Here is a 24,970-nt window from a genome sequence, read left to right as displayed (position 1 = left end):
AAATATCCCCCAGGGGCTCAGCATTCACTTGCTGAGTACGGGCTTGGCGACCCCGGGGTCCTGAGCTGGGGACTGGTCCGCCAGTGTCCTGTCACCGTAACCCCCGGACATGCTTCAGCGACCACCGTACGGCGCGGCGGTGAAATGTTGTGTGCTGCGGGGAATGGTAATCTTGGCTTGACCGCCTGGATTGCGAGGAAGGCCAACCTCTATAAAAACCCCTCAATCTTTCGGTGTGCTCCGCGCCTAGAAGATGCATGGCTGTTGGGGTGGAACAGTCGCAAGAGGGCAACCTCTGGGGCACCTGCCGCAGCCCAGTTGTATAAGACTTACTCAGGCATGCGGGGCTCTGTCTGAGCGGACTTTTAGTTCCCTAGCTGTTCGTGGGACCGCAATGGACCCTTCGACCTCTACATTTCCCCCTACCAGTGGCTTGGGTGGGCCGCTGGTAGGAAAACACACCCCATCGAAAAAGCGGCTACGCATGAAGAGTCCTCCAGCACCTGGTGTTGCTAGAGATTTAACAGAATGTAGTAACGGAGCACATGCTGATAATCAGAATGTGCTTTTGATTATTAAAAGGAAGGAGGGTAGCTTTGAGAGGGTTTCTCCCTTTTACATCCACAAGGGTCTTGAGGGAATTGCTGGAACACTGAAATCTGTAAAGCGACTGCGCAATGGGACTCTGTTAGTTGAAACTTCTAGTTCCCGTCAAGTCGCTGCCCTTCGGAAAGCAAATTGTCTAGGAGAGTACGCTGTCGAGACCGAGCTCCACTCCACTTTGAATTATAGTAAGGGTGTTGTGACGTGTAGGGATTTGGTGGATATCCCCATAGACGTGTTAAAATCTGAGTGGGCTGACGAAGGAATTGTTGACGTGCAGCACATTATGAAACGAGTCAATGGGGACCTCGTCAAATCTGACTTGTTTATTCTCACGTTCAGTTGCCCGAGACTCCCAGAGCATGTTAAAGCGGGGTTCTTACGTTTGCCCGTACGTCCATATTTCCCCAACCCAATGTGCTGTTTTAAATGTCAGCGCTTTGGGCATACTACGTTGGGGTGCAATGGGATAGCCACGTGTGGTAAATGTGGTCAGCCTGCCCATGACGGAGCCGATTGTTCATCGCCTGTGAAGTGCGTGAATTGCTCTGGGAGTCACCCAGTCTGGAGCCGGATCTGCCCCATCTATCTCGAAGAACAGAAGGTACAGGAGATTAAAACATCTAAGCGCATCCCCTATGGTGATGCCAAGAAGCTCTTTAAGGCCATGCAACCTCCTGTGTTTTCAACATCTTTCGCTTCCGCTCTCAAAAAACCAGTACAACTGGCCACTGTTGCTACGCAAATGGAGGTTGCTAGTGTTAGCACTAATACCTGCACTTGCCAGTGCACTTGTGCTGCTGCGGTTGTTTTGCAATATGCGGCTCTCCCCGCTACATCAGACAAGGCCGTAGTTGCTGACATTGAGGTACTTCCTGCCTCTCCCCATATGACGCCTTCTGCCCAGGCGAGTCAACCTCCAACTGTTGACAAGGCTCTGCATTCCAAGCCCCCCAAGACAAAGCCTCAGAAGATGAAGGTTCTGCCACCTGAGGAGACTAGTCAGCGTCGGTCCGATGACGAGGCCATCGTACTGTCTGACATCTCCCGTGGGTCGTCATCGGGGCTTATGGACATTGATGTCGACCGGGGGCGATCTTCTCACCCCAGGAATAAATCTCCGGCCAGTACGGCCTCTCCTCCAAAGCACAGAGGCAGGGTGAAAGTTCAGCCACCCTGATCACTGGCTCCCATATTACAGTGGAACCTGAATGGGTTCAGGACGCATGTGGCCGAATTACAACTCCTTATACGAGAGTGCCCCTTGTGCTTATGTCTCCAAGAGACACATTTTCGGGCCACTGATTCTCCTTCTTTACGGGGCTATACCGTATATCAAAAAGATGATCTGACGGGGCAAAGGGCAAAGGGTGGTGTTGCTGTTTTTGTCCGTGACATGCACCCCTCATCTGAGCTCCCTCTCGTCACCGACTTGCAAGCAGTTGCAGTTGACATTCTTGTGGGTCGGAGGCTCACAGTCTGTTCAGTTTATTTACCACCTCCGGATGCGATAGACTCTGAGGCTCTCACGGACCTTATTAGCCAGCTCCCCCGCCCATTTCTTCTTCTGGGGGACTTCAGCGCTCATAATGTCTTATGGGGCTCTCCGACTACTTGCCCCAGGGGTCTCATTCTGGAAAGCGTCATGATGTCTGAAGAACTGTGCCTCCTCAACTCTGGTGCTCCCACTCATTTCTGTACTGCTTCCGGGTCGTCATCGGCTATTGACCTTTCCTTTTGCTCTCCAGCACTCGCGGATTCTGCTCTGTGGGAGGCTGCAGGTGACCTCCATTCTAGTGACCACTTCCCCCTTTGGATTCGCCTCCTGGATGAGGCTGTGGCATTACCATTGCCGCCCCGGTGGCACCTCTGCAGAGCTGACTGGACACTTTTCAGCCAACTGGCTGTTTTGGAACACCGTGCCAGCGTCCACGAATGGGTAGACCATCTTACAGCCGTGATCTCACATGCTGCTGAATTGTCAATCCCACGGTCATCCGGTCATCCCAAGAGGCGTCCTGTCCCTTGGTGGACCACTGAGTGCCACTCAGCCAACCGCGCCCGCCGTGCAGCACTGCGCCTCTTCAAGTGCCGTCCCTCAGCTGACAATCTTGCGGCCTTTCGGGTGGCAAGGGCCAGAGCACGGCAAGTGATTAAAGAGAGCAAACGACGGTCATGGCAATCGTTCTTGAACTCCATCTCTTGCTCCACTAGTTCTACGAAAGTATGGGAAGCCATCAGCAGGATTTCCGGGAAACTCAGCCAGCTCCGCGTCACGGCTTTGCTGCATCAGGGATGTCTGCTCACGGCGCCGAGAGACATTGCCCAGACACTGGACATGCATTTTGCGGACTCTACCGCCACTATTAACTGTGATCCAGAATTCTGCCGCTACCGCACTGCCATCGAAAGGGGTCACTTGGACTTTCGGTCTCTAAATTCTGAACCCTATAACTGCCCCTTCACAATGTGGGAACTGGATTCTGCGCTGTCTGTGGCTCATGATACTGCGCCTGGTCATGATCAAATCCGGTACAGCATGCTGCGGCACCTGTTGCTGGCATCCAAGGAAGTTCTCCTGAACTGTTTCAATATGATATGATTATCCGGCACGTACCCTGACTCGTGGAGGGAGGCGATTTTGATTCCCCTCCTCAAACCAGGGAAGGACCGAACGCATCCCAGTAGTTATCGGAGTATTGCTTTGACGAGCTGTGTTGGGAAGACGTTGGTACGCATGGTCAACCGCCGCCTGGTTTGGCTGCTCGAGACCAGGCAGCTCCTTAGCCCCTCTCAGTGTGGCTTTCAGAGATGTCGTTCCACTATAGACAACTTGACCCTGCTTGAGGCGGCCATCCAGCAGGCCTTTTTACGTAACCAGCATTGTCTAGGTGTATTCTTTGATATTAATAAGGCATATGACACTACTTGGCGCCGCCTTATCCTCAATCAACTCCATGAGTGGGGCTTTCATGGCCGTCTCCCCATCTTCATTCGGTCCTTTCTTTCTCACCGCCTCTTTCGGTATCGGGTTGGTAATGTGCTATCAGATTTGTACGTGCAGGAGAATGGTGTTCCTCAGGGCAGCGTTTTAAGTGTCACCCTCTTTGCCGTCGCTATTAACAGTATCACGTCCACTATCCGGAGTCCTGCCCAATGCTCCTTGTTTGTGGACGATTTTGCTGTTTTCTGTTCTTCCTCCAGTCTTGTCACTGCTAGTCGGCAGTTGCAGCTTACGATAAAGCGCTTAGAGGCATGGACTGCAAAGACGGGTTTTACCTTTTCTGCAGACAAATCTGTGTGTGTTCATTTTAATCGTTCTCTGCGTCTTTTTACCTCCCCTGAATTGCGTCTGAGGGACACCGTTCTTCCTTTTAGAGACACTGTGAGGTTCCTGGGCCTCACTTTTGATTCCAAGTTGTCGTGGTTGCCTCACCTTAAAGACCTCAAGGTGCGTGCCCTGAAGGCACTGAATATTTTGAAGTGTCTGAGCCATCGGTCCTGGGGAGCAGATCGGGAGCGTCTGCTGCAGTTTTATAGGGCTTTCGTCTGATCGCGTCTTGACTATGATTGCACCGTGTATGGGTCAGCAAGGCCTTCGTATCTGAAGATCCTTGACGCAGTACACCATGAGGGTATCAGGCTGGCCACTGCTGCCTTCCGTACCAGTCCCATCCCCAGCCTGTGTGCTGAGGCAGGGGAACCGCCGCTCGCCATCCGGCGGAAACTCCTCATGGTGCAACGGGTGTGTCATTTCCTTGCCTGTCCTACCTCCCCTGCGTACCCTACCGTTGCCCGACCGCCTATGGAACGTCTCTTTTCCAGTCGTCCCAGGGCAACGAGACCATTTGGGATTCGTACCAAGAATTTGCTTGAGTCCCTTGGTGTGGAGCGTGTGGTCCCCCAATGACAAGGTTTTACTCGCCTGCCTCCCTGGTTGCTCCAGAGGCCCAGCATCCTTCTAGACTTGTCGGAGAACCGGAGGAACTATACTCCGGCGTTTGTTTTTACCTCCTTATTTTACGATATTTTAAACCAGCATCCGGAGCACGTACCTGTATTCACAGATGGCTCTAAACAGGGGGACTCTGTTGGTTGTGCTGTGGTTTTCCCTGATCGAGTCGTCAAGTTACGGCTTCCTGTGGCGTTTACCATCCTCGATGCCGAATTGTTTGCAATCTTGCGGGCATTGGAGCAGATCAGATGTGTTCCCAGTCTTAAGTTCCTCATCTGTTCTGACTCCCTGAGTGCCCTTCAGACCATGCAACACTTGTACCCAGCGGATACGGTCGTCCAGAACATCCATGATGCCCTACACCACCTGCAACGACAGGGGAAGGAGGTTTCTTTCTGCTGGGTGCCAGGGCACGTGGGTATTACGGGAAACGAACTGGCGGATGTGGCTGCCAAAGATGCATGTTCCATGGTGTAACCTCCCTTTTGCCTTTTCGTGTTATGCATCAATGGGAAGAGGAGTGGCTGGCAGTTTCTGACAATAAGCTGCATCTGGTAAAGGCCACTACGCGACCATGGCGTACGTCCTACCAGTCATACAGGCGGGATGAGGTTCTCCTCACTCGCCTCCGCATTGGGCACAGTCCCTTAACGCATGCGTTTTTACTCCGGCGGGAGGACCCCCCAATCTGTAGTGCTTGTGGCGTCCAGATTACTGTCCGCCACATTTTACTTGACTGTCTTTTATTCTCTGACCAGAGGGCGGTGGTTTCTTTGCCACCGGATTTGCCATCTATTTTGCAAGACGACGCAGCGACTGTGGTTAAGGTCTTACGGTTTTGTGTCCTGTCCAATCTGTTGCCTCGGATTTTAGGGAGAGGGTTTTAATGTGCTGCTGGGTGACTGGCTCACCCAGGTTTTAGGTAAGAGGTCCGCCAGTCACGATTACCTCCTTGTTTCCCTTCGGCATCCTTGTGTTTCCTTTCCTTTTTAAGTGTGTTTCTTCTCCTCTTGGTTTTGCCTCTGTATGTGAGCATTTGGAACTGCGTCAGGCCTGTGTCTTTTAGCCGTTCTCCTTGTTCGGTGTCCGTCTTCGTCCCTTCACCGCATGTGTTCCTGTTTCTATGCATTTGGGCGCTGATGACCACGCTGTTTGGCGCCCGTAAACCTCAAACACACACACACACACACACAGCTACAAAATAACAGGTCAGCAACTGGAAGCAGTTAATTCCATAAAATATCTGGGAGTACGCCTTAGGAGTGATTTAAAATGGAATGATCATATAAAGTTGATCGTCGGTAAAGCAGATGCCAGACTGAGATTCATTGGAAGAATCCTAAGGAAATGCAATCCGACAACAAAGGAAGTAGGTTACAGTATGCTTGTTCGCCCACTGCTTGAATACTGCTCAGCAGTGTGGGATCCGCACCAGATAGGATTGATAGAAGAGATAGAGAAGATCCAACGGAGAGCAGCGCGCTTCGTTACAGGATCATTTAGTAATCGTGAAAGCATTACGGAGATGATAGATAAACTCCAGTTGAAGACTCTGCAGGAGAGACGCTCAGTAGCTCGGTACGGGCTTTTGTTAAAGTTTCGAGAACATACCTTCACCGAAGAGTCAAGCAGTATATTGCTCCCTCCTATGTATATCTCGCGAAGAGTCCATGAGGATAAAATCAGAGACATTAGAGCCCACACAGAAGCATATCGACAATCCTTCTTTCCACATACAATACGAGACTGGAGTAGAAGGGACAACCGATAGAGGTACTCAGGGTACCCTCCGCCACACACCGTCAGGTGGCTTGCGGAGTATGGATGTAGATGTAGATGTAGACTGCCACAGATAGCTGTCTCTGACTGTCTCAGTGATCGCTAAGATAGATAATTCATAACGTAAAAGATGATATTAATTGTAGTTTCTACATGGATCAACCATGCTAGACCCAGAAATGTGAAATTACTACCTAGAAGTCACATCTTAAGTGAGAATAATTTAGAATATTTAATGGAAATGACAAGAAAATATCAAGGGAAAGCAGCAGGATAGTTATGAGGTTATCCATAAGTAAGACGATGGTAACAGCACAGCCAGATGTGTTCTAGAAGACTGTCATGTCCCATTTACACTAACATTAGCAGTAATACAAGTATTGGACAAAATATGAAAACAAGGCAAGAAATCCATGCTTGAACATGATTGCAGATCATCGCCAAGCCTTTAGGTTGCCCTGTGGTGTCTGACAATGAATGGCACCTGCAAAATATCCTCAATGTGTTGCAAGTGTCAGTGTAGCCAGAACAGTATTCTGTGTAATTGTGAGTGCATTTTGTTAGAGCTAAGTGAATTTGAACGTGAGAAAATTATTGGTGTTTGTATGGCGGGTGCTTTGATAACAAAGATAGCCAAAGTATTTGTTATTTCAGAAGACACCATAAGATTAAAACTGCATGTAGGGAAAGCAGAAAAATGTCATCCGCTAAGCCTACCATGGTCAAAAGTGTGTATTAAGTTATCCTTACAGATGGTTATTGTAGAGAATTGTGGCGAGAATGCAGAGCTTGACATCTCCAAAATTCACTGCAAGACTGAATGTTGCACTCACGAATGCATTTAGCACCAAAACAAAGTGAAAGGAGCTCCATAAGCAGGGAATTGCAGAGTTTACCGGAATTCCAAAATGCAAATGTCTGTAACAGGAAAAATTTGTGTTAAAGCCATAAAACATGAACTGTGGAACAATGCAAGAAATTCATTTGGTCAGATGAATCTTATTTCACACTATTTCCAACTTAGGACAAAGTTTATGTTTCAGGAGTGCACATGGCTGAGGTTTAGAGACATTTGGGTTGCCGTATCATGGTATTGTGGTGACTCCTTCCATCGCCTCCACCTGTAGCAGCAGACATCGGGCTGTGGAGACCAATAAACAGGGCCTCCCAACACCCTTGCTGATCACTTCTGCCAGATGAAGAGCTTAGACAGCCATGCGTTCTGGATGCCACACACACCGAACCACTGCTCAACCAAGCCCTTGTTCTGCTCTGATGACGCAATACCTACAGCTGTGCTCTTGGCAGCTTGCTTATGCAACGTCATGTGACTCCCATTGCCGTCTGCCACATTTCGCTGAGATACGTGTGAACAGCAAGATTCTTACTCTATGTTGATCATCAGTGTTCTGTCGCGGTTCCTTTAACAGGAGGAGTGGTACAGCATTTTTCCACGCCAACTTCCTGAGCTGTGTGTCCTGGAGGTGCTTCTATTACTACTGCTGTACAAAAGCCCAATACTGGATGCCTGGTTCATTCTCCTGGTATCAGCAATTGTAATACTGCATGCAGTGTAGTGTAAATAGTGCAGTGAAGTTCAGTGCACGCCAGAAATACCAGGTGGGTTTATTACTATTCTGTCTCCGGATGTTTGCTGGATGACGCCGAACAAAGGCTGTAAGCCATTCAATGTGTGCTCTGCCCAGAGACTCCACCCCAAGCGAGGGCCCTCCTGGATTAAGAGATATTAACCCGATGAATTTTACAGTAATCGTTAGCTTTGAGAGTAATACCTCAAAACCAGCCCACGCAGCTCTTCCAGCATGCCTCCTCATTTGTTGCCATCTTCCTTAATTACTGAACTGCTGAGGTGTGTATGCCCCATAGGAACATAGAAGGGAATCAAATCTTTCCTTCAGTATTAAATGGGCTCGCAAGTGTACACTGTGAATTTGCATTACTGTACTGCCAAGGGTCATTTAACTGTTTTGGCTGATCGACTCCATCCCGTGGTGCAACATTTGTTGCCAAGTGGTGATTCTGTGTTCCAAGATTACAAGACCCCTTTTCACACAACTCACATTGTCCAGGACTGGTTCTGTGAGTACGGTGATGAATTGTCGCATCTCCTCTGACCATAAAGCCACAAGATCTCAATATTGGTGAGCCTTTGCGGTCTACTTTCATGAGAAAGGTGTGTGATCACTATCCACTTCCATCACTGTTACCTGAACTTGCCATTATTATACAAGAATAATGGTACAAAATTCCTGTGAAAACAATACAGGACCTGTATTTATCCATTTGAAGATGAGGGGAAGGTGTTTTTGAATGCCAACAGTTTTCCTACACCATATTAGGCATGGTAATGTGCTTTGCATGTGGTGTTCCTATACTTTAGTCCGCATCTGCTACATTTGCACAACCAAACATACTTGAGGTGCACGGCTTGCACATCAGTGAAGCAACTACCAAACCACCTTAAGGCCCAAAGATTAAAAAAATTAGGCCAGTAATTTTTATTCCCATTTCTGTAAGTGAGTTTTGGAGCTAAGAATAATATTCAGATTCACAGCCTGCAACCTGAACCTCATTACTTATGAGCAGGGGCTTTTATTTTGGCAGTCTTCATCTTCAGTAGCTGTTACAATTATTTTTATTTTTCTGTTTTAAGCGTACTTCAAATTGAGCTCATTCTCCAGAGGCTATTTACTTCCTTTTTTTATTTTCCATCATCTCTCGTGCTGTATGTGGGGAATCCATTAGTTAAGTGCACTCAAAAACCTGTGAAGTAATGTAACCAACCAATGTGAACAATTCAGGTGTGGTTCCGTGCTCTGTGAAAATGTAAGGAGAACCATCTGTCACCAAAACATGAAAAGGAACCCAAGCCCAGAGATTGTTGCCTAGAATACACCAGTCATAAGTGAAACTGTCATTCAGCCAACAATTGTCCAAGGAATGAAAAGCATTTTCTTCTTAAAGGTAATATCACCATTGTCATTGCTTTTTCAATAAAAGCAACAGGCATGTATTGAATGGACTTCTCTATATTCAATACAGTTGAGACACATAAACATAATATCAGTAATATGTCCTAAGCGTGGGATGGAGTTCCCGTGCCGCGCCTTGATGTTAGGAATGTTTGCTCTTAATTTAATCCCTTGTGATTTAATACCAATGAAGCATCTTGGCTCTATGCTATCAGAATATTCAAATGAAAATTATCAAGGTGTCATGAATATGGTCTGCTATGTTAAGGAGTACCCTGCTTGTGGCATAGTATGACTCAGTCGGTGATGCTAATTTTAATTTTATTGCATCTACTGACGATATTCAGCATGTGTTCCAAACCACTCTGGATGTGTTGTTTTTTGTGCTTTGTGAGAGTTGTCAGCATAATGGTATGCTGGCTAACAATTACACCTGATTGCAGACATGAGCAAAACTCTTCATTTTTGTGGGTTATTATATCTTCTCAGCAGCATGTTGCTCACTACAGTAATTTGTGAAACAGGGTAGTGCTCATTCTGCAGAAGGGCTCAGTGACAGTAAGTCCATAAGTATAAATATAAGAATTGCAACGACATTTATACACAGCATCCATCAGTAAATTAATATGATGGTACAGGTTTGCTGATGGTGATGGAATGGGCAGAGTACATCCATATTCTCTTGATCCATGAAGCCAAACTACAGTCATTATTCAGCAAGAGATATTGGTTGTGTTACTATAACCCAGACTGAATTTCTCCCAGGGAAAGAATTGGTCAACTGTGTGTGAATACCTTTGTCACCTGTGCATCCCACACTCTACATTGGTACCCTGCCTATGTTGTTGGCTATTTATTGGATACAGTATTATGTTCTGTTATCTGAGTACAGTATCCAATATGAGCTTAACCATTTTAATGAAGAAGTGTTACAGAAGGTCTTAATCCCAAAGAATTGAAATAGTTGGATCAGAAACCTGCAGTGTTCAACACATCACAATTCAGTGAAAAACCAAAGAGACTATTGTAATAACTAAATAATAACACCTTGTGCACATCAACTTCTCTCGAGATACTATTGTTCGCTAGCTCATGTTTAATTGAATAAGAGGATTCCGCTTAAATAAAGCAAAGGCAGAATAGCAAATAGACCTGGAGACCACCAACATCACAGTTGAAATTACCATTGACAGACTTGAAAAATTCATTAAGAACTATGAAAACGGCAAAGTAACTGTTTCATTCAATGAGAGTGAATCAAATAGAAACTAGAATTTTTATATATAAAGTTATTTAAGCTTCAGAAAATCTCATTCACACAAACTTATTTTTCTTCATAGTATCCTGAATGGGAAACGCTTTTCTTCCAAATGGATAGGCATTTTGTTGTCCCCGTAAAATGAATGTGGCTGTGACAGCAGCCAGTTGCCCATAAACACTTAGACAGCACCATTGGCATCAAATTTGTGTTCTCCAACTGCTTCCTTTAATGGTTGAAACAAATGAAAATAGCAGAGCAATAAGTCCAGGCTGTTGGGAAGATGTTCTAGTGTCATACAGAAAAATTACTGAATTATTTCTTGGCTTTTGGTGGCTTTGTGGGGTTGAGCATGGTCATGAAGCACAATCATATCCCAGATTGTAAATGTGCGCCTTTTCTTGCAATATGCATTTTTTGTTTGGTCCAAAAATTGACGATAGTATGCAGTATTCACAGAGAAACATTTGTGGAGAGAATCAGTGAGAACTCCTTCAAGGTAAAAGAAGACTGTCCTAAAACTTGCCAGTCATTCGTGGGTTGCAGTCTTAGCTGTTTCTCATCCGTGTAAAACCTTTTTTGCCATTTGTTCACTTGAGTCAGGGTGTTGCACCTGAACTGTGCTGCAAGTCTCTTCAAAATTTTGGATGGTTTTTACACCCTGCGTTGTGAGGAACTTGACTCAACAGATGGCAGTGCATCCTGCTCTGACATTGACATTCTGACTAAATAAATGGTACATCTGAAAATCAAAGCAACAATGAGCAGAGATTACACCACTCTCCATTTACAAAAAGGACGTAAAAAAAATCTGATTTATATTTGTTTCACCCTCCCACATGAGACTGGAACAAATATAAACATTTTCAGACAAAACAAATTCATTGGTTCCATTAGTCTCTGTGCTGATTTGTCGCATCCCTTAAAGACCAACCAACCCATTATGTTTGTTTGGTCAAGTTCCTTTCGAGGCATGTGTTTTGCTTGATCACAGTGGGGACCATCTACACAGTTACCATGCAGTCTCCCTACATGAAATGATTATGGCATTATGGAAACATGTATTTTAGACTCAGATCAACTATCATTGTTTTTGTATTAACAGAATACTTTATATAATGGACACCAGCCTCACCTTGACCTGGAAAACACCAATAAATTTATCACCACTAATATGCCACAGTCAGCCATGTAATAAACTGCATACATGAGTTCCCAATTCCTACCACTCAGTGAGAAATATATACCGCTGCAAGTCTCCACTTGCCTCTGTGCTCAATCACAGTACTCTCCTTCAAAAGTCAGAAAATGGTTATTAAAATCCACAACTGTGAACAGGAATGTACCTTAGAGCAATTGCAGTTTTTCTGCACTCAAAACATAACTTGTCCAAACTCTATGCTTCTTAAGTTTGTGTGTATTTGTTATTCAGTCTTTACTCTGTTTAAATGACCATAGGCCGAAGGACACAGCAATTAGTTTCAGTGGACTACCAGTTTCACAGATTAAACACTAGGGATGTGTCAAGCCTTGCTGCAACTTTTCTTAACCAAATTGGTTAACCTCATATAGGTTATTATATTCTGATAACAGACCCAAAAAAATATCCAATGTCCTAGATGGAATGTCAGTGTTGTGTGTGGGATTGAAAGGAAGCTCAGTAGCTTCAGTGTTCCATTTCCTGTGAGTGATGTGTAATCCTTTTATATTTGACATCACTAGCTGTATTTAATAAGATTTTTTTTATGTTTGTTGAGGTGGTACTAGTCAGTTCTCATTCAACCGTGCTCCAGCAATCTTCACAGAACTTTGTCTCCTTGTGTATGGATGGGTGGTGAAAGAGAGTATTATTTGTCCTCCAAGCTACTTGAATGACATACACAACTGAACTTTAAACTTTCTGTTTTTACACTTTCCTTTACAACAACACAACCACATATAGTAAGTGTGCTGACAGATCATCATAAACATAAGTAACTTTTGCAAAAGCAAGAAAAGAAGTATATTTTACTTAATCCAAGTCAACAGTCATTTTTCATGGTGTCCATTGTAACCATGACCTTTGTCCTTTTTCTTCATGTCTTCTAAACACCTTAAAAACGTGGATCCAGGGAACAAGTGTCCCCATGGCGATAGGTTCAAGACATTCTCCCATCTGCACATATCACAATAATATCTCCCACAGTGGGATATCTGGACACTTACTGATCGATGTCACATTCAGCTTTCGTTGTCACAGAAGCTTGAAAGTGGAACATGCTATCGTAAAGCTATCATGTCAGAATTCAGGATGCAGAAGTGGCAATGGCATTCACACATAGCTGACAAATTCTTTCCCTCGCGAAAACTCAGTCTGGGTCATAATAACGCAGCCAGTATCTGCTGTTCAATAACAATTGTGGTTTGCCTTCAAGGAATAGGAGAATATGGATATCCTCTGCCCATTCCAGCACCATCAGCACATCTGTACCATTATATTAATTTACTGTAGGATTTAGTGTATAAATGTCATTCCATTTCTTATATTCATACTTACAGACTTGCTGTCATTGAGCCCATGTGCAGAATGAGCACTACCCTGTTTCACAAACTACTGTAGTTAGCAATGCGGTGCTGAGAAGATATAATAACCCACACCAATTAAAGGCCTTTGCTCATGTCTGCTATCAGGTGTAATTGTCAGCCAACATAACATTATGCTGACAATCAAAAGGGATTAAATTAAGGGCGAACATTTCTAATTTCAAGGCGCTGCATGGAAACTCCACCCCACAATCAGGACATATTACTGATATTATGTTTATGTGTCTTAACTGTATTGAATATATAGGAGTCCATTCAGCACATGCCTTTTGCTTTTATTGAAAAAGTAATGACAATAGTGATGTTTCCTTTAAGAGGAAAAGACTTTTCAATCTTTGGACAATTGTAGGCTAAATGACAGTTTCACTTATGGCTTGTGTATTATAGACAAGGATCTCTGGGCTTGAGTTCCTTTTCATATTCTGGTGACAGATGGTTCTCCTTTCATTTTCACAGAGATCGGAATCAAACTTGAATTGCTCGCATTGGTTGGTTACATCATTTCGCAGGTTTATGAGTGCACTTAACTGGTGGTTTTCCCACATAGTTTACTTTGTTGTTGTGATTTTTTTTTTTTTTTTACTCGTAGCTTTTGGGATAGTGTCAGTGAAAGTATTCCCAAGAGAAACAGCTTTTAATTTTCTAATGCTCAAAATATCAGAAAAGTGTTATCCACTCATAATGTTTATAGCACGGCGCCAGAGATAATAGACAATAAAAAAAACAAAAGTGAATAGCTTCTGGGGAATGAGCTCAGTTTGCAGTATACTTAAAACAGGAAAATAAAAATAATTGAAGAGGAGGACTGCCAAAATAAAAGCTCCTGCTCATGATTTATGTGGTTCAGGTTGCAGGCAGTGAAGTTGAATATTATTTCTACCCATACTTTAGCTTCAACTCCTAGTTATATAAGTGGGAATAAAGTAGATTGGCGTAGTTGTTGGTATTTTGGCCTTATGCCATCTCAGCGGCTTCTTCGCAGCTCCATTAACATGTAATTTGTGCACCTCAAGAACACTTGATTGTGAAAGTACACTACTGGCCATTAAATTTGCTACATCACGAAGATGACGTGCTACAGATGAGAAATTTAACCGACAGGAAGAAGATGCTGTGATATGCAAATGATTAGCTTTTCAGAGCAATCACACAAGGTTGGCACTGGTGGCGACACCTACAACATGCTGACATAAGGAAAGTTTCCAACCAATTTCTCATACACAAACAGCAGTTGACCGGCAACGGCCTTGTGAAATGTTGTTGTGATGTCTCGTGTAAGGAGGAGAAATGCATACCGTCACGTTTCCAACTTTGATAAACGTCGGATTGTAGCCTATCACAATTTCGGTTTATCGTATAGCGACATTGCTGCTCACGTTGGTCGAGATCCAATGACTGTTAGCAGAATATGTAATCGGTGAGTTCAGAAAGGTAATATGGAACGCTGTGCAGGATCCCAACGGCCTCGTATCACTAGCAGTCGAGATGACAGGCATCTTATCTGCATTGCTGTAACAGATCGTGCAGCCACGTCTCAATCCCTGAGTCAACAGATGGGGACGTTTACAAGACAACAACCATCTGCACCAACAGTTTGACAACATTTGCAGCAGCATGGACTATCACCCCAGAGACCATGGCTGTGGTTACCCTTGATGGTGCATCGCAGACAGGAGTGCCTGCGTTGGGGTACTCAGTGACAAACCTGGGTGCACGAATGGCAAAACGTCATTTTTTTGGATTAATCCAGGTTCTGTTTACAGCATCATGATGGTCAAATGCGTGTTTGGCGACATCGCCGTGAACGTACATCGGAAGCATGCATTTGTCATCGCCATACTGGTGTATCACCCGGCGTGATGGTATGGGGTGCCATTTTTTACACGTCTTGGTCACCTCTTGTTCGCATTGATGGCACTTTGAACACTGGACGTTACATTTCAGACGTGTTACGGCCTGAGGCTCTACCCTTCATTCGATCCCTGCAAAACCCTACATTTCAGCAGGATAATGCACGACTGCATGTTGCAGGTCCTGTACTGGCCTTTCTGGATACAGAAAATGTTGGACTGCTGACCTGGCCAGCACATTCTCCAGATCTTACACCAATTGAAAACGTCTGGTCAATGGTGACTGAGCAACTGGCTCTTCACAATACGCCAGTCACTACTCTTGATGAACTGTGGTATCATGTTGAAGCTGCATGGCCACACCATCCAAGCTCTGTTTGACTCAATGCCCAGGCATATCAAGGCCATTATTACTGCCGGAGGTGGTTGTTCTGGGTACTGATTTCTCAGGATGTATGCACTCAAATTGCATGAAAAATATAATCACATGTCAGTTCTAGTATAATATATTTGTCCAATGAATACCAGTTTATCACCTGCATTTCTTCTAGGTGTAGCAATTTTAATGGCCAGTAGTGTATATTGTTCCAGATATCAGTCTAAATGGCACACTACAACCCACTGACTGTGTTTGGCAGTGCTGTCACTGTCATCTTACTCCCTGGAATAGCTCAGAATTATCCTGCTACATTTGTTTGATATTTTCTTGGCATTTTCATCAAAGATTCTGAATTATTCTCACTTAAGATCTGATTTCTAGTTAGAAATTTCACATTTCTAAGCCTAGGAAGATTGTTCCAATCTGAAATTACAATGGATCTCATCTTTTACATTATGAATTGATCTGTCTCAGCCATTACTAGGACAGTCAGAAAAAGACCTTTGGTAGTCATTCTGTGGCACGATAGTAACCCAATGATGCTGGAGTCAAGATTTTTACCTCTTCTGTGACAGAGCTACAACCAGCTAGATCAAAATACATTAAGGTGACCTTAAGAACTTGACCTGTGACTTGTGACAGGCTTTTTGTTGTGCCTATCTATGACTCAGCACCTCTGCTGTATGGTGAGTAGCAGCTTTCCTTTTCATAATATTGTAACCATCCATCCTGGATTTTGCATTGTTTGACTTCAGCACCATTGGTTATTTAATTGATGAATCAGTGGCTCAGTGTTTTGTTAACGGGGTTTCGTAGTCCCAGTGCCACATTTCACTACTTCTGTAAAAGTCCAGTACTGCTACTTGAATGTAACAAATGACTTTTATGTCAAAATTGTGTATTATCTTAGTAATTAATGATGATTTGAGCAACCTAGTGTTACAAATACTTGAGATTTATTGAAATCTGCTTTGATGTAAGGTTATAAGATCTAATTCACTTGTGGTAGTATATTGCAGGTTACCTTAGTTTATCAAACACAACAGATAAACATAGAAAAGAAATTAATCACCAACAATACATTCTCTCACATTACCTAAAACAATCTGTTACTGCTCAGGTAATTTATCAATGCCATGGCTGTAGAAACCTATTGATACTGGGTTAAATATGTTGTTAATATGAGGTTAAAAGGCATTTTCAATCAAAAAGTGATTTTTTTTATGGGTTCGATAGAGATCATCAAAGTGTAACACTTTATGGAATAATATAAGAAGAATAAGTGTGGTGAGGAATTATATACCAACCAAGCCTTAGTGAAACTGGTACTGTGCTTGCTGGAGTGATCATATACCAGCAATATTTGCTGCTGTCTCATCCTCCGTTTTTCTTATATTGTGACTTCAAGGAATACCAGTTGGTAACAAATGGCAGCTGTGATGCTCAAACCCTGCCAAGCAGTCTGTAGTACACAACTTTCTTTATGCCATGAGGTGAATAACATGTCCCCTGAGTACTTACACAAACCTTGTCTTAAGATGTATTTTTGTTCAACAATCAATTTCTTTTTTAGAAGCTGACATAAAGGCAGCATATTTCATCATCAGTAAAAATACTTGATAGGTATGCTGCACGAGGCAAGTGATGTTCAAAAAAATGCTGTGCATATATGTAGTATCCTAAATGCGGCTTTTTGTTTGTGTGTACTGTGTTTCAGATCTCTGTCTGACTATCGTGATTTAATTTTATTGTTACTTCCCTGAGCATATTTAGGGTGTGTCATGTAGTGTATGTCATGTGGTCTGGTGGAATAGTTGACACTGGACGAAGGTCTTATGTTCAACTAACTGGTACCAAATAACCTTCTTTACTTCAGGCAGAGTGAAGTGAAGAATTCAGGCTCTGCAGTTGTTCTGAAACCATGTTAAACATGCCAAGTGAGTTTTAATTAGACCAGGACACACCAAACTTTTTCCACGATGAGCCTTTATCAAGATCAGGCCGGATAGCTAGTAAAATCAGGGGCGGGTGTCACATTATGGTTTTCTGTAATACTTGGAAACCAGAATGAAAGCAATGAGAAATGTCTCATGGTTCCATACATTTTATGAAGCAAATTTGTGTACTGTTGGCAGGCCTGGTGAACTGCCATCATTGGTCAGATATGGCCTGTGATCCATAATTCGTTGACCTCTGGACAAGTCGATGACAGAAGCAGGTGTCACAACATATATTGTGTTATTGCTGGGTGTAAGAAGACATCTTGGGGAACAATACTAAATGCCTTCTCTGAATACTACCTAGAACAGGTACCCCAGAACCCCACTCATGATAGAAATATATTGGAATCTCTTCTGAACAGCTTTTTGCAAGGCATCCCAGATATGCTCAATAATGCTCACATTTGGGGAGTTTAGAGGCCAGCAGAGGAGTTTAAAACTCAGAAGAGTGTTCTTGGAGTCACTCTAGCAATTATGGGTGTGTGGGGTGTCGCATTGTCCTGCTGGAATTGCCCAAGACTGTCAGAATGCACAATGGAAATGAATGGATGCAGGTGGTGAGACATGATGCTTACATACGTGTCACCTGTCAGAGTCATACCTAGACTATCAGAGTCCCATATCCCTCCAACTGCACGTGCCCTACACCATCTCAGAGCCTCCACCAGCTTGAACAGTCTGCTGCTGACATGCAGGGTCTATGGATTCATGAGGTTGTCTCCATATCTGTACACGTCCATCTGCTTCATACAATTTGAAACGAGACTCGTCAGACCAGGCAATGCTTCAAGTCATCAACAGTCCAATGTCAGTGTCGATAAGCCCAGGCGAGGCGTAAAGCTTTGGCTCAAGTCGTAAAGGGTGCACTGATGGGCCTTTGGCTCTGAAAGCCCACATTGATGATGTTTTGTTGAATGGTTTGCAGGCTGACACTTGTTGATGGACCAGCATTGAAGTCTGCAGCAATTTGCGGAAAGCTTGCATTTCTGTCACATTGAAAGATTCTCTCCAGTCATCGTTGGTCCCATTCTTGCAGGATCTTTTTACAATTGCAGCAATGTCAGAGATTTGATGTTTTACTGGATTCCTGATATTCATGGTACACTTGTGCAATGGTTGTATGGAAAATCCCCACTTCATCGCTACCTTGGAGATGCTGTGTCCCATCGCTCATGTGTTGACTATAACACCATGTTCAACCTCACCTAAATCTTGACAACCTGCCATTTTAGCAGAGTAATCGATCTAACAGCTGCACCAGACACTTGTTGTGTTATATAGGTGTTGCCGACTGCAGCACAGTGTTCTGTGGCACTTCAGTGTATATGCTCAGTAAACTAAAGAAAAATTAGTAGTGTCATATCACAATGAGGAACTTGAAACTCTCAGCACAGAGCAGGAGCATCTAGAGGAACTATGGCTCAAGTTTACAATTGTTGACCAGCCACTGGATAGATAAATACCCAGCAGAACAGTTGTTGATGGGAGGGACCCTCCATGGTATACAGTCACTGTAAGGAAACTTGTAAAGAAACAAAAATTACTGCATTATAGGTGTAAAACAAAGAATAGTGCTATAGTTAGAGAGATGCTGAATGAAACATGTTTTGCTGTTAAGAGAGTAATGCATAAAGCCTTTAGTGACTACCATATCAGACTACTGTAAAACGATCTTTCGCAAAACCCAAAGAAATTCTGGTCGTATATAGAGACTGTTGGTGGCACCAAAGTTAGTGTACAGTCACTTGCGAATGAAATAGGAACTGAAATTGAGGGTAGCAAAGCAAAAGCTGAAATGCTTAACTCCATTCTCAAATGTTCCTTTACAAAAGAACACCAAGGAGAACTGCCCCAGTTTGATCCTCATACCACAAAAAAGATGAATGAAATAAGTATTATTGTCAGTGGTGTTGAGAAACAGCTGAAATCATTAAAATTGAACAAAACTCCAAAACTGATGAAATCCCTATCAGATCGTACACTGAATTTGCAGCTGAGATAGCTCCCACAGATCACGCCTGTCTGTAAGAAGGGTATTAAAAGTGGTCCCCATGTCGGTGGCATTGATTTGTTGTAGAATCCTAGGATTTATTCTGACCGCAAATAATATGAGGTATCTCAAACAGAATGACCTTCATGCCATCCAGCATGGGTTCCAGAAACATCGATCAGTGCACTTTTCTCATATGACATACTGAAAGGTTTGAATCAAGGCAGTCAGATAGATGCAATATTTCTTGATTTCCAAAATGCATTTGACTCAGTACCGCATCTATACTTATTATCAAAAGTATGATCGTATGAAATATCAAGTGAAATTTGTGACTGGATTGAGGACTTTTTGGTAGGGAGGACGCAGCATGTTATCTTAGATGGAGAGACATTGTCAGATGTAGAAGTAATGTCATGTGTGCTCTTGGGAATTGTGGACCCTTGCTGTCCATGGTGTATACTAATGATCATGCAGACAATGTCAGTAGTAACCTCCAACTTTTACAGGTCATGAAATACTGTCTGAAAGAATCTGCATAAACATTTTGTCAGATCTTGATACAATTTCGAAGTGCAGATATGGGCAATTTGCTTTAACTATTCAGGAATGTAAAATTTTGCACTTTCCAAAACAAAACAAAAACATAGTATCCTATGACCATAATATCAGTGAGTCACTGTTGGAATCAGCCAACTCGTACAAATACCTGGGTGTAACACTGTGTAGGAATATGAAATGGAAAGATCACAAAGGCTTAGTCATGGGTAAATGAGGTCATAGACTTCTGTTTATTCGTGGAATATTGGGGAAATGCAATCAGTCTGCAAAGGAGGTTGTCTATAAATAACACATGCGACTGGTTCTAGAATATTGCTCAAGTATGTGGGACCCATGCCAATTAGGACTAAAAGGGAATATTGAACATATACAGAGAAGGGAAGCACGAATGGTCACAGGTTTGTTTGATCTATGGCAAAGTGCCCCAGAGATATCAAAGAATCTGAACTGGCAGTCTCTTGAAGAAAGATGTAAACTATCCCAAGAAAATCTACAAACAAAGTTTCAAGAATAGGCTTCAAATGATGACTCTAGGAATAACTACAACTGTCTACATATTTCTCACATAGGTATTGTGAGGAAACGATTGGAATAATTACAGCACACATACAGGCATTCAAACAATTATTCTTCGTATGCTCCATATATGAATGGTACGGGGAGAAACCCTAATAACTGATGCAATGGGACGTACCCTGTGCCATGTACATCATGGTGGTTTGGGGTGTATAGATGTAGATTTAGACACAGGTGTAGATGTAGGTATAAAAACTCTGTTTCTTGCTTAACCACATGTTACTGAAAAATTAGAAAAAAGTCATTGTGTGTTTGAAAAATTCATTTGGTTCTACACAGTTCTCTGTTACATGTATTTCTTTTGTTACTCTTCACTGTTATAGAACAAGACAGTGAATGGCCACGTTAGTTTTGTAATAATGTTTGTGATCCTTCAGTCTCATTTTTTTCTTTGTGAAGACCTTAGTCTTGTACACAGTTATAGGTTTAATATTTACTATTGAGGAAATAACTAAGGTAAAAAAATTACTCACTTTACAGGAGTGGTTTTCATCATCAGTGATGTCTTTTGCTGAAGAATTGCTCCATAGTAGCTCTGTCTCAAACCACTCTGCAACCACCTTGGACCAGTTACCACCATTACCTGAATCATCTGTACAGTGTCTTCTACAATTGGCTAAAGAATTTGAAGAATTGGCTAACACGTGCCTTTTAGTTCTTCATCTTGAGGTAAGAGTAATTTATTAAAGTTATTTTCATTCTGTGATAGTGAGAGCTGAATAAGTAGAGTTGTTACACCAGTGGTGGGCTACAGTCGCGGTGATATGAATGAAGTGGATGAGAAGAATAATTATGACACAAGTCAATGTTCTATTTACTGAATATCAGAAGTTAGCGAAAACTTCATGTTTATTATAAATTTCAATATTTAAATTTACACTGAGAATACATCTACATCAGTATGCTATTGAGGTAGAACTGGAAGCTCCTTGAGCCTGTAGCCATAACAAATGCCAGTGTTTGTTTCCATTTTTAGTTCCAGTTGATTAGACTGCCTTTACTTTAATGAAGTTAAAATACCAACCTCTGTAGCTTCCACGAATATGCAGTACTTGGAGAGGAATTTTGTCATATGCATCAGCAAGTCACAAAATGTATGTCATTAAATAGAATGTGTTAGATAGTGAAGAGTAAAAAGTTTGATATAGCCAATAGAAATTCGAAATGTGCATGTACTTTCTTTTTCTCATAAAGATGTCTTTTCTACTGATAGATAATTTTTAATTCAGCTGACAAATTTTAGGCCTTCTGACAGTGAGCACAATCAGTTTGTCAACATAGTGAAATATTTCGTACATATTAAAAAAACACAACAATGGAAAATATAGGCTGGAATGTAACAATACTATGAAACAGAAATTTGCTACTCACCATATAGCGGAGATTCTGAGTCGCAGATAGGCACAGCAAAAAGTGTGTCACAAATATATATATTTTTCAGCCAGTAAAGCCTTCATCAAAATTAGATGACATGCACACACATGAAAACGCAACTCACACACACATGACTGCAGTAAGAACCAACTGAGACCACACTGTGATCAGCAGTACCAGTGTATGATGGGGGTGTTGACTGGGTGGGGGTAAGGAGGGGGCTGGGGCAAGAAAGGGGAGGATTAGAAGGGTAGGGGGTTGCGGACAGTGACGTGATGTTGGGGAGTGTGGAGGGACATGGTTGAAAGAGGGTAGACCAGCCATGTGCAGTCAGAAGGATAGACGGGGGAGGGGGGGGGGGGGGGGCGGGATGGCGGAAAAGGAGAGAAGTAAACAGACTGAGTGCAATGGAGGCATTATGGCTGTAGTGCTGGAATAAGAACAGAGAAGGGGTTGGATAGGACAGGACAATGACTAATGAAGATTGAGGCCAGGAGAGTTACGGGAGTGTAGGATATGTTGCAAGGAAAGTTCCCACTTGTGCAATTCAGAAAAGTTGGTGTTGGTTGGAAGGATCCATATGACACAGGCTGTGAAGCAGTCATTGAAATGAAGGATGTCATGCTTGGCAGTGCTCAGTGGCAGGATAGTCCACTTGTTTGTCCAAAGTTTGTTGGTGGCCATTAATGCGTAGAGACAGCTGGTTGGTTAAATAGAATGCACCACAGTGGTTGCAGCTTAGTGTGTAGATCACATGACTGGTTTCACAGGTAGCCCTGTCTATGATTGGATAGGTGATGTTGGTGACCAGGCTGAAGCAGGTGGTGGTGGGATGATGTATAGGACAGGTCTTGGATCTAGGTGTTTTAGAGAGGTATGAGCCATGAGGTAAGGGGTTGGGAGCAGAGGTTATGTAGGGATGGATGAGTATATTGCATAGGTTCGGTGGACGGTGGAAGACGACTGTGGAAAGGATAATGGACAGGACATTTCTCATTTCAGAGCACGACGAGAGGTAGTCAAAACCCTGGCGGAGAATGTAATTCAGTTACTCCAGTCCTGAGTGGTACTGAGTTTCAAGGGGAATGCTCCTTTGTGGCCAGATGGTGGGACTTTGGGAGGTGGTGGGAGGCTGGAAAGATAAGGCACGGGAGATTTGTTTTTGTACAAGGTTTGGAAGGATAATTACGGTTTGTGAAGGCCTCTGTGAGGACCCCGATATATTTTGAGAAGGACCGCTCATCACTGCAGATGCGATGACCACAGGTGGCTAGGCCATGTGTAAGAGACTTCTTGGTATGGAACAGGTGACAGCTGTCATAAGGGAGGTATTGCTGGTGGTTAGTAGGTTTGATATGGACGGAGGTACTGATGTGCCAACTTTGAAGTGGGGCTCAACATCTAGGAAGGTGGCTTGTTGGGTTGAGTAGGACCATGTGAATCAAATGGGGGAGAAGTTGTTGAGATTGCAAATCGCCCCAGATCAACCCTGCCTCCTCCTTACCTCCAGCCAGTCATCAGTCCCATCATGCACTTGTGCTGCTGCTTGCAGTGTGGCCTTAGTTGCCTGTGATTGCACTCACATATGTGTGAGTCGTGTTTGCGCATGTGTGTATGTGTATGTTTGTCATCTGATTTTGATGAAGGCTGTATTGGCCGCAAACTATATATATATGAAAGCGCCGGCAGACAGGCACATGAACAAAACACACAAACACACACACAGAATTACGAGCTTTCGCAACTGGCAGTTGCTTCGTCAGGAAGGAAGGAAGGAAGGAGAGGGAAAAATGAAAGGATGTGGGTTTTAAGGGAGAGGGTAAGGAGTCATTCCAATCCCGGAAGCGGAAAGACTTCCCTTAGGGAAAAAAAGAACAGGTGTACACTCGCACACACACACACACACACACACACACACACACACACACACACACACACACACACACACACACACACATCCATCCGCACATACACAGACCTGTCTGTGTATGTGCGGATGGATATGTGTGTGTGTGTGTGTGTGTGTGTGTGTGTGTGTGTGTGTGTGTGTGTGCGAGTGTACACCTGTTCTTTTTTTCCCTAAGGGAAGTCTTTCCGCTTCCGGGATTGGAATGACTCCTTACCCTCTCCCTTAAAACCCACACCTTTCATTTTTCCCTCTCCTTCCTTCCTTCCTTCCTGACGAAGCAACTGCCAGTTGCGAAAGCTCGTAATTCTGTGTGTGTGTTTGTGTGTTTTGTTCATGTGCCTATATATATATATATGTGACAGTCTCTTTGTTGTGCCTATCTGTGACTTACTATATCCACTATATGGTGATTAGCAACTTTCCTTTTCACAATATTGTTATTTTCAAAGAGAGTAAGTCAGGTGGTATATTTTGGTTCTGTGTCAGTAAGCAGCTTTGTGTAAGTACCAGGAAGCAGCCAATAATACAGGACTTGGCAATTTGAGCTTACTGCCCTCAAGGGCGGAGCTCAGGTCATTTGTAGCACAGTGCGTCCATATTCTGAACTATGTCATACTCACAAAATGTCACGGAAGAACAGATACTCTTAGAGACACAACTAAACCATTCTCTGCAGATAAAAGAAAAGATATTACAAGAGAACAATTGCTTGGCTTTTGTCCAGTACACAGTGCCATTTTCTGTTAAGATTACAAGGACACAGACAAATATAACATAATGACACAATTCCTCCCAGAATGAAAAATAAAATGCATACTGGACTCCTTCGAAGATCCATTGATAGTGTAATGTCTGAAATGTGAGTGTATTTGGACACCAATAACAAAGTGCCACGTCTATTACACTGAGCATGCAGTAAGTGTTCATGTAGCTAACTATTCGAGGATGGTTCTGGAGGGGAGCAGGAGAGGGCATTTCACCCCCACAGTCACTCCATTAAAAGAGTGTCTTCTCAAACCAAACTCATATCTTGCTCTGCAGCTTGTCATTTTTTCCCGTGTGTTATCAGCCAATGTCAAGAACTGCTAAAAAATTGGTTATTGAAAGAAAGTAATTACATGTATCTGAGCATTGTGTGTCTGACAGCAGAATAATATGTA

At 43.3% G+C, this 24,970-nt stretch overlaps 1 protein-coding gene across 1 annotated transcript in view; it reads left to right on the top strand.

Moving 5' to 3' along the window:
* LOC126266809 (exocyst complex component 4) overlaps positions 1 to 24,970 on the top strand; it is a 246,924-nt gene that overhangs the window by 177,232 nt on the left and 44,722 nt on the right. The window contains exon 12 of the mRNA XM_049971362.1: positions 21,008 to 21,196. Within this exon, the coding sequence (XP_049827319.1) occupies positions 21,008 to 21,196 (189 nt within the window). The remainder of the gene's footprint in view (positions 1 to 21,007; positions 21,197 to 24,970) is intronic.

This window comes from Schistocerca gregaria, chromosome 4 (assembly GCF_023897955.1).
Source record: "Schistocerca gregaria isolate iqSchGreg1 chromosome 4, iqSchGreg1.2, whole genome shotgun sequence".
Lineage (NCBI taxonomy): Eukaryota > Metazoa > Arthropoda > Insecta > Orthoptera > Acrididae > Schistocerca > Schistocerca gregaria.
Note: the sequence above shows the minus strand (reverse complement) of the source record. Positions and strands in the feature narration are given on the sequence as shown.